General features: G+C 45.9%; 1 protein-coding gene across 4 annotated transcripts in view; it reads left to right on the plus strand.

Moving 5' to 3' along the window:
- PTPRN (protein tyrosine phosphatase receptor type N) overlaps positions 1-13,789 on the plus strand; it is a 32,157-nt gene that overhangs the window by 4,320 nt on the left and 14,048 nt on the right. Inside the window, exons 2-12 of one of the 4 annotated variants that reach the window (XM_033160143.1) lie at positions 5,261-5,311; positions 5,973-6,086; positions 7,222-7,327; positions 8,205-8,388; positions 8,985-9,300; positions 9,581-9,697; positions 10,148-10,185; positions 10,596-10,921; positions 11,756-11,842; positions 12,635-12,714; positions 13,278-13,342. In XM_033160143.1, coding sequence (XP_033016034.1) covers positions 5,261-5,311; positions 5,973-6,086; positions 7,222-7,327; positions 8,205-8,388; positions 8,985-9,300; positions 9,581-9,697; positions 10,148-10,185; positions 10,596-10,921; positions 11,756-11,842; positions 12,635-12,714; positions 13,278-13,342 — 1,484 coding nt within the window. The remainder of the gene's footprint in view (positions 1-5,260; positions 5,312-5,972; positions 6,087-7,221; positions 7,328-8,204; positions 8,389-8,984; positions 9,301-9,580; positions 9,698-10,147; positions 10,186-10,595; positions 10,922-11,755; positions 11,843-12,634; positions 12,715-13,277; positions 13,343-13,789) is intronic. The other 3 variants (XM_033160151.1, XM_033160159.1, XM_033160169.1) reach the window with 3 other exon arrangements.

Genomic DNA, 13,789 nt, shown 5'->3' on the forward strand with positions numbered 1-13,789 from the left:
TTGCTATAAACTTGTTTTTCAGTCAGTTTCTGGAGTGCCCTATATCCCCATCACGTTTTTGCTCTTTTACTTCTATGTGTGTCAAGCGGAAAAGCTGGGCTTTAAAAATACTTCTAAGTCTTCTCAATCTGTTTGGAGTGTGTGGGTTTGGGTAAGAAATCTGGCTTTGTGATACCAGGAGACCCACTGAAGGACTTCTGCAGGCCTTTTGCTGTCCTGGCTTGCATGCATTCATAGGGAATACTCGGGCTACAGTACAGGAATGAGGCAGCAGTTCATGGCTTGAGAACAGCTTTGCAATGTATAAATATTTTGGTCTGTGGCTTCCTGAAGGCTCAAAGCATTGAGGAAGGCCAGGGGCATTTTAAACAACAGTGCTTGCACCACACCAATTCTGGCTGCACCACAGATGGAACTTCCTGTCTTCAACTATTTCGAGAGTTCTTCTCTATGTCTATGGATTTCGGAACTGGGAAAATAATGATCAAGCAGTCTATCTTGGGATCTCTCTCTCAATGCAAATGGAGAAAGTTTTTAGCTCCCCTTCTTGATTATTGGGATAAACCAGGCTGCTCTTCCTGTCCATCTTCCCCACCCCACCCAATATGACAAGTGACTATTTTCTAAAGCTATTAGCCCATTTCTTCCTTTCAAAAATATCAAGGGGCAAATAGTTGCAAAGGCTGGCCAAATTAATCCAAGATGCCAATTGTTGTGTTAACAAACAACCAAAAAATATTGGTATGATGGAAGAGCCACTAGCTGAAAACTTGCCCTGGCCCAGTTGTATGTGGGGTTTGCAATGCACAGCGCTTCTTGATTGGAGACCCAAACATGGCTCCATGCAGTCAGAGATATTCTCTGTGGACATTTGGAGATGCCAAGAAACATGCTGGTATTTCCCCTGGCATTTCATTTGTGCGTAGGATTTCAAGAGGAAGAAGAATGGGTTGCACTGCACTATAGCAGATGAAAAGGAAGTACCTTGGACCAACGAGGGGTATTAAGGTGAAACCATGAAATTTGCTTCATTGTAGGGGCTTGGAAACGTGACATTGTCTTTTTGGACTCCCCTGATTTTGATCCCTGTTAGCTACATAGGAGCAGCATACTCCTTGGTTAATATAAATAATGTTCTACTGGGATAAATAGGAAAGGATGTGCAGAGACAGGATTGTAGAAGGGACTTCCTTTCCTAATTAGGAACTCTGCCTCGTCCAACAGTGTGTGCTCATTCTCCCCCTTGTGGGAAACAATGCTGCCTAACACCTTGGTGGTGGTGTAAAACAGGGGTCCCCAAACTAAAGCCCAGGGGCCGGATGTGGCCCAATCACCTCCTCAATCTGGCCCGTGGATGGTCCGGGAATCAGCGTGTTTTTACATGAGTAGAATGTGTCCTTTTATTTAAAATGCATCTCTGGGGTATTTGTGGGGCATAGGAATTCGTTCATTATTTTTTTTCAAAATATAGTCCGGCCCCCCACAAGGTCTGAGGGACAGTGGACTGGCCCCCTGCTGAAAAAGTTTGCTGACCTGACCCCTGGTGTAGACAGATTCTAAGGCACTGTCTGTAGAGATTGAGACCTATCCCCAACCAGCATTTTTTGACATTTTTGCTTAAATCTCATTTTGAAAGGTCCATATTGCACTCTGCTGAACATGTTCCGGTAACTAGGATTTGCCTATGACATGTGTGCTGGCAGAGCCAGAGCCATCCTTGCTGTGCTTGGCTGCAGAATCCCATTCCTCTGGAGGCCTCTGACTCACACCAACAAAGACGTCAGTGGTAGTGCAACTCAAGTGTGTTGCCGCGGCCTGCTCTGACTCACTAGCTGGGCAGCTGTGATATTCATTGTGGATGTGGCTGATGGGCAAAGAGACCTACTATTTTTGTGCTCTGCAGCCTGTACTGCTTTCTTCTACATTTCATGGCATTATAAATGAAGAAGAGAGAGACACACAAACTACGTATCTACTTTTGAGACCGTTTCTCCCTGTGGATGTGAAACCGCCTTCTAGCAACCTGCCTTCGTGGGCTGTCCCTTGCACCCAGCATTTTCCAGGGCTGAGTATTGTATGCCCACGCCCCCCCCATGTGTGTAAATTATAATTACATGCTTTTGAATCGGATGACCCCCATAGGTTTCTCTCCAGTCCTGATACCCGTAGCATTAATCTCTGTAGTTCTGATGCACTGGAACACCAGGAATGCCAAACGATCCATCACAGTTCCAGAGACTTCTTTGTGTGATTCATAGCCTGTTTGATTATCTCCTTATAGAAGATCTGGGGGGGGGGGGGTAGTGCCTTCCCCAACTGCTTGTCATTTTCAGAACCACTCTGGGTAGCTTTTAGTAAGAATAGGAATAGGTTACCCCTGGGTTTTCCACTTGTAAGGTGGGCCCCTGGGACAATTGTTTTATTGTTTTATTTTAGCTGTTTGTATCCCGTCTTTTAGGGCAAGCCCACACAAGGATGCTTACAATAAGAAATTATAATTGGTGCACATAGTTCCAGGTAAGGAGGGAATTCTGAAGCAGGCTCCCAACTTGTTAGGGCCAAACTAGAATCAACCTTAATTGTGTGAGTGCTGTTAATGTGCATGGGTTTTGTTAGACAAATAGCTGAGTGAAGCCTATGCTGCTGGGTAAACATTTGGGGCCTGGGGAGGGTTAATTGTCTTATCTCCCTGCCAAGGTCTGGATGCTGCTCAAACTGCTATCTGCATTACAAGGGAGCATCCACTGGTGCCAGTGGGAGCTTATGAGCCATACTAGTTTCCTCCTCACCTTCGCTGTCCCCCAGTAGCTCAGTTTCCCTCTCTGCTACTTTTTATATAGCAAAAACACATTGGGTGCCTTCATGCAATTAACATTACTTTTTGTTTTTTTTCTATTGCTAACCTTACTAAGGAGTCTTTGGTGAGGTACATGGTCAACATAACTGTCTAGCCTCCCAGGGAATGATTTGTTCTGCCACTTCTTTCATTATCTTGTATAGGACCTTTTAATTGTTGAGGGTTTTTTTTTTAAAAAAAAATTATTACCACTTTGGATTTTGTCCTTGCTAGCCACCTTCTCTATTCATTTTAAAAATACATTTTTATTATGCCTTTCTGCTTTAACAAATCACTGAAGGCAGCTCATAAAATTTTAGAAGATGTACATAAAACTAACAGTAAAACTGTAACTAAAAACAGCAGTAAGATCTTTAGTACAAAAACTGAAAAGAAAAGAAATGCAAGCAGCAGGTGTTCATGCTTAAAAAACACCCCTCAATGCCTTCTGAAATAAGGATATATTCACAAGTCACCAAAAGCAAATACAGTAGCTAAGTGAGCTTTCCGAGGAAGAGAGCTCCAGAACTCTGACTGCAATAACTGGAAAAGCCCTGTCTTTTTGGTTCAAAAAGGAGGATAATAAACACTTGGACAAAGGGGCAGGAAGGATGGTTCTAAGTGAGTTGCCAATACCAAGCCTAGCTTGGCTGGGTAGATATTCTGGGTTAAGGGTTATTGGTATAGTCTAGCAGTATCTGTATCCATACTGGATGAGTGAAATACATTGTATAACAGTATTTTCTCCTCCCAGAGAATCAGTGCCACACCCCACACCTGGAAGCTTCTGGGAATTTTCACATTTTACATGGCAATCATGTCTACTGCTTATAGAGCAGTGTTTGCCTTGATGACTGCCATAAAATGAAGTGTGTGTGTGTGTGTGTGTGTGTGTGTACGTACACACACACACACAGGTGATAGATATCTGGGAGGGAGCAATGTCCAGTTTAAGCCTTGTTGCACATACTGTGTGTCCTTGTGCCTTTAGAGAGATCAGTCTGCTCTTCATGATTCATGGTATTTGCTGAAAGACACAAACACACACATGGCAGGCATCTGCTCCATAAAATATGAATCTACCCTTAGGGAACTTTCTTAGTTTATATACTTCATTCTACATCTTCCTCTTGTTTGCTATTAAATGTCATTTTCTAAATGTTTGAAAGCTGTGCCACCATTGGGGGGGGGTGAGAGTAGGGAATACTGAAAACATAACAAAGGAAAAAAGCACAGCAATGCCCTTTTTGTGTTGGTTTTGCCTCCAGAAAGATATATCCCAACACCCATACACAATATCTGGTAATTCCTGAAACAGTTCTCCCAGATATTTTTAATTGAGATTTTTTAATTGAAACTTTGCTGCACAGATATTTTGCCTGATTCCTTGCCTCTGTTTATTTACTATTATAAGTGATGAGGCCCAGCTAATGAGAGAGAGAGGTGCTCCAGCTTTACCCCCTGTAGCAAAGTCATCCTAATATTTGGGGGAATAGGGAATCTCTGCCTGTTCTTCAAGTGGGCTTAATTTCCTTGCCTCAGTTGTGGCAAAGATTAGGGCTGGTAAGTTTCAGCACCATGGTTAGCTCCTTGCAGACGCTTGTGTCTGAATTTTTGCTCAGCAATAAAGCACCATTGACAAGTTTAGAAGTTACTTTCACATCCTTCATTCACTCAGGGTTTAGAAAGGAATTCAGGTCATGTCATTATCAAAAGGTTGGATTCCTGTATTTTCTGTCAACCCTGTCCCCTCCTTTTTTATAAAAAGGCTAATCACTAGCTTCTTTATTCAGTCATGGTGACCATTGCTTATGGTATTCCTGAATTATCCTTGAAGGTGATGGTTATTGCTGGGTTAGATATAGATCCATGTGATTAGGTTATTGTTTAACTTGATATTATTGTTTAAACAGTTCATTTACCACTTGACAACAGTCACATCTAAGCAGGGTAAAAGAAATGCCATGTAAAAAAAAAGTAAACACTTATTAAAAGTATAAAATCAGACTTCAGTTTAAGTGCCTGCTGGAATAATAATTTTAAAAGTCATCAGTAGGTGCTGGAAGTCCAACAGGGAGGAGGCCTGTCTGACCACTACTGGAAGGGCATTCCATAAAATTGGGCCCACAATACTGAGCACAATGCTCTTTGTGGATACGACTCATGCATCAGTGACTGCACTGTGGCAATTGAGTCCAACAAGATCATACATACGTAAGGACATCCTGGAGGTAGAAAGAAATGAGGAGTTCTATTCATGTGAAACATTGTAATATAATTTTTAGGTCTCAAAATACATACTATTTGCAGTAGCCAAGTAGATTTGAACCCCTGCTGAAGCAGTCAAGCTGGATCATCTCTTATATGAATTATAATACTGTCTGTCTGGAAATCTCTGGTGTGTCTCTGTCACTCTCTTTCCAGGCTGCCTATTTGACAGGAGACTCTGCTCCCAACAGGAAGTCTGTGTGCAAGGTAAATAAGCTTGGGATGGATTGGAATTAAGGGCATTAAGACCATAGGGAGGAAAAGCACCTGTTGCTGCAGAGTGATGTACACTTATTTCCCCTGCTGTGTTAAAATTACTTTCTGCATTTGTTATGAAGAGGCGGAAGGACCACATGTGCAACAGGCTCTGATCTGGAAGCCTTTCTGCCCCAAGAATGGGACAAGTGCTTGCCTCTTTTCCATGCTGGCATGTTTCCTTGAGATACTCCTCGATGCTTCTCATATTAATTACAGCCATGTTGTGATATTGGTCCATTTGGGCATCTAATGGTAAAAGGAGTGACTGCATGCTTACCCTCACAAGACAAAATTATTTCACTTTCCCTGTCTTTCCACTGAATTCATTGAGGCTTACTTCCACAAAACTGTATTTCAGCTTCAAGCTTTTGCATATCTAATTATCTTAGGATGGACGTTTGTGAAATTCGTTGGAAACATTTTGTGTTTCCAGTGTATTCGCACCCTATATTGAAGCTCCCCATAAGCTGTGCAGCAGCCTACTAACCACCATCTCATCTGCCTAGCTGTCTGTTATTCTCTGACTCTGCTTTTCTCTTCCCCCTCTTTTCACCGATCTTTCCACCCCGAGTTGCATTACCACTATCTCATAGTCATGTTATCTTTGCAGATGGATTGTTTGGTCAGTGCCAGGAAGGTTCCCTTCGAGATAAGCCGTACTTCCAGGTTACAGCCTCTGTGCTCCAGCGTTTGCAGGATGTGCTACGGCATCTCATGGCACAAGGTTGGTGTCCGTGCTTGAGGAGGAGGAGGAGAATTAACGTAAGATGAGGGAAATGAGCCAGCTCTGCACAAACCAGGAGAGGGAATTAAGAGCACTCTATGCCCCTTCTTCTAGTCTTGGCAACATTACTTGGGAGTCTGTCCAACCCCCCGTACCACAGAACCTTCTACCGAGTGAGACCGTTGGTCCATTTAGAGCAATATTGTGGGAACTGACTGGCAGTGGCAGCAGCTCTCAGGGTTTCAGACAAGATTCTCTCCTAGCCCCACCTGGAAATGCTGGGCATTGAACTTGAGATCTTCTGCATGCAAAGCAGATGCTTTAGCACTGAGCTATGACATCATGCTATAAATGCATATTATAATCAGGCACATCTAACATATGCTCAGACTATGGGTTCCTCCAAGCTGGATGTTTTTTTTTTTGTTTTTTTTTTTTTGGTGTGTGTATTTTGCAACATGTTGTTTAGGCAATAATAGTGCATTAGAAGTGGACTTACACTGGAGCAACCGTGCCCCAATCCACTTTATAAGTTGTTCTGCAATGCTTCCCCAAGATTGCTGCTTTATTGTTCAACGAAAGCAGGACAAAACGTAAACAGGAACATTTATGGTATAAATAGGTGCAGCATTTCAGCAGGAATTTGTGGGACTTAGAAACAAAGCAATGTATCTTCTCCAAAACCTTTGCATATGCAAACAGTAATGAAAGGAGAAGCATATATAATAACCACAATTGTTGTTGTTCAGTCATTCAGTTGTGTCCGACTCTTTGTGACCCCATGGACCAGAGCACGCCAGGCACCACTATCCTCCACTGCCTCCCGCAGTTTGGCCAAACTCATGTTAGTAGCTTCGAGAACACTGTCCAACCACCTCATCCTCTGTCGTCCCCTTCTCCACAATACAATTCACAACAAAAAGGATGGGCCCCTGTATTTTACTATTTGTCTCTGGCAAATACTATATTTTGGGGGGATGCCGTGCTAAAATCTTTCGTCTTAGTTTCTGCAGTTGGTCATTCTATGGAGTACAGCTGCTTCCCAAGGATTGGATGATATGCATAGTTTCAGCGTTGGATTCAATACTTGGCTCTTGTGGCCATGCTTTGACTTAGCTCTCCATCTTCATGGCAGGTTTATCGTGGCAGGATGACCTTACCCAACACGTGATCTCCCGGGAGATGGAACGCATCCCCAGACTTCAACTTCCACCTCCTTGGGAGTCTGTAGCTGAGGACAGGTAAGGGGAACAGTTCATTTGGAATGTGAGCTTTTACTTGAGTTGCTGCCATTAATTTTCAGCCAATATCTGCTTATCACAACTGAGAGGGGGAAATTATCTTGGAAAATAAATGGGAACTCCCTAGTCTCCTATCTGATAGTCATCTGTCTGTCACTCAGAATGGCAATTTTTAAGAAGGGACAACTCAAACACAGGTCAAACAAGCACAGAGAAGTCTGTGCTTCTCTCAACCAAGATCCACTTATCCACATTCAAGGGAAAGGAAGCTGTTGTAGGTGGTTTGATGTCCGACTCCACTGCTCACTAGTACTAGACTGATTTCAGAGTGGAACACTCCTCTTCCAGGAGCTTGAAAAGCTTGCAAGACATTTAGAAATGTCTTGTTCTCAAACTCTTAACATAAGAACCACCTTTGAACAAATGTTAAGGCAACATTTTATTCTTTCCACGTCTATAAAATCTCTTTCTCTTGTTTCTTTGTGGTACTCTTTCCCCTCTTTCTGTACACAACTGTTTTGAAGGCTAAGACTCTTGAGAGCCATAAGGCAGCATAATCATTGTGGAGACAAACTCAGAAAGTGCCAGGAAGAGAGCTGAAAATGGCAGGACTTAAAAATAAACAGAAACAGCCCACTATGAAATTTGGAAACTCCCCATGATGATGTCCACAAGATGTCCAAGCAGTGGCCATCGATGCAAGAACACTTAACTGTATCAGGATGGGAAAACTTCCCTACAGAGAGTTAGAGGCGCTACCACTGATAATATTGTAGCAAGCAGAAAACACATCTTGTTGGGCTGGGAAATGTGAGCTTCTCGATGCCAAGCTGCATATGATAGCATAATATATTGCCCATGACTGTTCTCTTTTCAGGTTCCTGCCTAGTCACCTGTCTCCCAGGAGATCCTCTTTGCCACCAGAGCCTGCCTCCCTCCAGACAGCTCATCAGCCTCCTCTCCCTCCAGTCCTCCTGCAGCGGTACCTGGAGCTGCTGTTGGCTTCTCAGCCTGAGCTAGGCTACAAGGAGCCCTTCTTAGCTTCATATCCACATCACCAGGTGTGTCTCAGCAATGCTGCATACAGAGTAAGGGCAAGGAGCCTGCACAAAGCACTGGAAGGAGAGTCAGGGGCCTGCCCTGTGATTTGCAAAGTGGCCTGTTGAAATGGAGAGAACTGGATGTGCTTAGGAGGCCTAGGTTTTACTGAAGGGTTGAGTAGAAAGGAGTCACTTCAAAGCCTGAGCAGAACTGTAACTGCTGGTGATAGATTTTGGACTGCAGGCCACTGAATTCTAAACTGCACCACTTTGCCTTTGGAAAAGGTTTCTTGCTGGCTAGGACGAGGGATATTTAGAGGGGGTGGGATGCTTATAGTTTTTTATTTTAAAACCCTAAGTTCCAATCAGTCACTCCAGTTGCTAATTTTTTAATATATGCTTTCAACCTAAAAGTTCATTTTCTCATCTATTTCTTTTTTTAGAAACCCACCAACTCCTTATTAAAACCCATATGCCTAACTGCACAAAAACTTATTTCACACTGTACTTCTGTTTTTTTACATTGCACAAAATGGGTCTAGCTGCATGTTAGAATAAACTCTGCTGCCCTCTGCTGTGAACACTTCAAGATTGCCTTTCTCTTTCCCTGTGTTCAGTTCAGCTACCCAGACGGTACCTTCCGGGACAACCCCAATGCTCACAACGCTGAGCACCCTGTTCTGCTGGACCGAGCTGCTGCTTCCAAGGCCCTGTTTGGTGCCAGCACTGCTCCCTCCTATAGGGGGCAGCAGGGACTGGATGGAGGTCAACTTTTCCAGGACCTGGGAGCACTTTACCTAACACAGGAGCAGGCAGGTAAATCGAGAACTATGGCACAGCAGAAGCACGATTCCAGGACGGATGGCCCCTTTCTGGACTATGGCGACAGCTCTGAATACAGAGGGGAGCCCCGGCCACTCCTGGCAGAGCCAGGTGAGACTGTTCCTACCTGTGTTTCACTAGGGGGTTCCCTCAAGCACTTTGTAGCTCAGGGGTGGGGAATCTGTGGTCTTGTGGATGCTGTTGGACTCCTCCCATCTGCTCCAGTCAGTCTTGGCCAACGGTCAAGATTAATGGGAGTTGTAGTACAATGGCCTATGGAGGCCACAGGATCCCCACCCCTGTTGTAGCTTGTTATCTCAACCTAGAAGCCTTGGTGCTGGTGGGGCTGCAGTTGCAACACCTTCCTCTTTTCCCAATTTCCCTTCCACAGATAGAGCACTAGAGAGGCTGGCGGCAGTGCTTGCCAGCTATGGCATCAGGCCCCAGGATCTCACTCCCCAGCATCTCAGCTCCCTTGCAGGTCTTCTCCGGCTCCTCCGGAGTCCAGGTAAGGTCAGCAAGATGGTATATGTAAGAGGATCTGGGAGAAGAGGCAGCTGGGGTGTCTATAGCTGAAGGAAAGGAGATGGAGAGAGGGTTGTGTGTGTCTGGGGATATCACAGAACAATATCTGGACTATGTCTGCATTGACAAGAGGCTGATCCAGCCCTGCTCCTCACAATCTGGGGCTAAATCTGAGTTGGAGCTCTATCCAGAACCTGTTTTTCTGTGTTGGTGCTTAGCTGTGGAGCCCATGAAGTAGTAATGAAAGGGAGAGTGTACTTGCTGTACAGAATACCTTTACTGCTATGTAATCAAAGCGCCAGCCATACCCCCTCCTGCACATCGGGGAACATTGGGCAGAGGTTCCAAAGTGGGTAGTTTGATTTCCAGGTTGGCTTGAGGATTCAAGATCTCTTACCTTAGAAACTAAATACTCTTCTATTTCTCTCCCCAGCTGGTAGGCTTGGACCAGAGACTCCAGAATCTAAGCGGGTAAGGCAGCTCCTTCTAGAGGGAAGGGGCAGTCTCCAGCCCAGAGTCCCTAAGGCCCTCTTAAGATTGTTGGAATTTGCTTTCACACCAGTTTACAGGGGGTAAACGGTATGGGAAGCCTGAGTTGATGAAGCAACGTCTTGCCCTGAGGAGTAGACTTGGCCTGTGCTTAACCTATAGTACAATCCTCCACAGCTAGTTTCTAGATGGACAGCCTGTGGAGAAGATTGGGTGTGTGCCCCTGAGACCTGAAGGCAGAGCTGGCCAGCCTGAGGCTGATAATGAACAGGCACAGTTAACGTTTCAGGGGCTTTGGTTGGAGTAGAGGGCAGGAGGGATCACCTAACCACTGGCGGTTGCAGGTTGGAAGTGCTGAGGTGCTGGTGAGTGATGTGCCTCTTTCTCCTCAGGTGACAGAAGCTGAAATGCAACATGGGGAGGAGCTGGAGCCACCCCCCTCTCAAGAGAGCTATGTCAGTGCTGTGCCCACAGAGGGGCAGGTGCAGGCACAGAGGGAGACGCTTAGCCCAACTAAGGCCAAAATAACCATGACGACAGCTTCCCCAGAACAACCTGAGCCCCTCCATGCTGGTGAGGGGGAAGCAGCTGGCCTCAAGAGGCAGGTGGTAGTGATGAAGAAGAGCCACACATCAGTAGGGGGACCTGGCAAGGATGAGGACCGGCCAGAGACAGCGCTGGCTGCTGAGGAATACGGCTACATTGTCACTGACCAAAAGTGAGAGAAGGGGCGGGACATGGGGGGAAGGGGAAGGGCCAAGGAAATATGAGTTAGGCCAGTGGGGGCGAGGTGTGTGGTCTCTAACATTTGGGAGATAGGATGCTATTTGAGAGGTAAAAATGCATGTGCCTGTCTCACATAGGCACGAGATCAAGACTCACACAACAGCAACAATTATTCATTAAATTTGTATTCCGCCCTTCAGCTGAAGATTACAGGGCAGTTCACAACTTAAAAGCACAAAATGATAACACAAAATACATTAAAAATGAACCAATAATCCTGCTCCCATAAGCGCATTTAAAAGGCCATAGAATACTTGAGCAGCCAAAGGCCTAGTTACAGAGAAATGTTTTTGTATGGCACCTGAAGATATGTAATGAAGGCGCTAGGCTAGCCTCCCTGGGGAGAGCATTCCTCAGGTGGGCAGCCACTGCAGAAAAGGCCCGTTCTTGTGTTGCCACCCTCTGGACCTCTTGTGGAGGAGGGGGCACATGAAGAACAAGGAACGTTCTTCTACTCTCAACACCTGGTCCCTCAAATCCTATGGCTTCTTGCTGTTGCACTTGGGCAAAGCTGGACTTTAATCCCAACACATATTTGCCATCTTGTTCAGATTGTTGGGTGGTCATGGCTGGGACGCTCTTGACAGCTTTCATGGGCTACATTGCTTAGGTGTTTCCTTAGAGTGGGTGGCAGGAGGTTGTTTGCATTCTCTCATATACCAGTACAAGGAAAGTGTTGCCCTCCCGCTTTCTGCCTCCCAATGTTTCTCCCATGCATGCTTTTCCCATTGGCTCCTGGCCTCTCCTCTATCTCCACCACCTGCAGGCCACTGGGTCTTGCTGCTGGCATCCGGCTCCTGGAGATCCTGGCTGAGCATGTTCACTTGTCCACTGCCAGTTTCATCAACATCAGGCGAGTGCTGCTGGGACTTAACTGAGAGGTGGGGATCCATAAGGAACTGGAGTGTGTTGTTGCCTCTGGTGCCTCAGGAAGGGGAGGAGCCTGGTGAGGCAGGCTGGAGGGGATTCTGGAAGCATATCCTGAGGAAGATGCCTTTCCCAAGATCTCCACAATGCTTTTCAAGTAGCTAATGTATCCTGTCCTGGCAGGTTCCCATTGCTGGTTGGTCATAAGGCGCTTGCCTATTTATATAAATATGGTTACCTGAAGTGGCAATGGAAGTTGTTGCATCAGCTGGCTTATCCCGAAGAAACAACTTTTATTAAAATGGGCAAGGAATTGGAGGACTGTGGCCACAGTCTCTCTTTCCCTCCCTTTCTCATATTGTTGCATGCTTGCACTGAAATTGGAACTAGGCCCCAACCCTTCTCCATACCCAACATTATGATTGTGATATCGCTTTTTGGCCTGAGACAAAACACAGGTGGCCTTGACTGTGCCTGACTCCAAGCTCCTAATTGGTAAATAAATGAGGTGTCATGAGATTAGAGGGTTAGATATTGGCAGGGCTTTTTTTTTTTAAAGCCAGAAATCACTGAAATTCCGTTCCAGCACCTCAGGTGGGTGCCATTGCTAATATAAGAGAACAAGGGTGAGTCCTGGCACCTCTTTTTCTAGAAAAATAGCCCTGGATATTGTTGAACATGGTGATACACAAAGCAGCAGAGGCAACCTGCTTTGTGGGTGTATATTGTGCTAGGATGGAATCGGACAACTTGTGACCTCAAACTTCTCACTCTGCAGTGTTGTGGGCCCAGCTCTCACCTTCCGCATCCGTCAAAACCACCAAAACCTGTCTCTGGGTGATGTGGCCAACAGGGCTGGTAAGTTGACTCTGAAATGATAATTGCAACATATGAGAATGCATCTGGTTGCAGACTCATTTTGCCATCCTGGATCTAGAAGGACTCTAGTGGGTCTTCTCAACTAGATATGGAACAGGAGGGCTGGAGAATACTCCAGATGTTGCTGGACTCCAAATCCCATTAGCTCCAGCCAGCATGATCAATAGTCAGGGAGGAGGTAGACCAGCAAGGCTGGGAGGAGTACAGCTTCCCCACTCCTGCCCTACAACATTGCACTCCCTCCTGACTTGATGCTTGGCCACCCTTTATCCCGCTGTCCACCTGCCCAGTTAATGTCCATGTGCAGAGTATCCATTTCTTCCTTCAGATGCAATAGGCAAACATCGGTGAAGGCAGCTGCCTTTAGTACACAAAGTAAGGAAGGCGATCATGCAACATGGCAGTGATCCAGAGATAGCGGATTAGCACACCACTCCCTGGGCCACTCGAAAGCCTTCACTTCCCCAGCAGCTGCCTGCCTGTCTGCCTGCCTTTGCCCTTTTGCCAGCTGTCCCTCCTTTTTGTCCCCTTTTCCCATCTAGCACTGGTGAAGCCACAGCTGGAGACGGAGGTGGGAGTGAAGATCCTACAGACAGGTGTTGGGCAGGTAAAGCTGGGGGTCATAGGCCTTGGGGTTTGCAGCGGTCTTTGGGTTTTGACCATAGCCCTATTTAAGAGTTTAAGCAACGTAAGAGGAGAAGCAGGGTTGGTTGTGCTGCTCAGACCTGCCCCCTGAAGCACACCCATCTCTACACAATTCAGAGCCCTTCTCAGCTCTAAAGCAGAGATCTGCCCCCCTACTTGGTGGAAGCACCCAATGCAATTTGAATCCCTGGTTGTGCTTGGCTTTAAATCCTTACAGGAGGCCTGTATGAGTGGAAGAGGCTCCCTGCTTCTGACATTTACCTTCAAAACTCATGGAAGGCTCTAAACTGTGTAGAGATGATGGGGTGGAGCTTAGCCGCATGGCCCTGCTCTTCCTTGCATGTTTATCTACATGTGAGCAGACCGAGTACCTGAATACGGCCGGGGATTCGTCAAGAAGCGGGGCTTG

The sequence above is a fragment of the Lacerta agilis genome, chromosome 1 (assembly GCF_009819535.1).
Source record: "Lacerta agilis isolate rLacAgi1 chromosome 1, rLacAgi1.pri, whole genome shotgun sequence".
Classification (NCBI taxonomy): Eukaryota; Metazoa; Chordata; class Lepidosauria; order Squamata; family Lacertidae; genus Lacerta; species Lacerta agilis.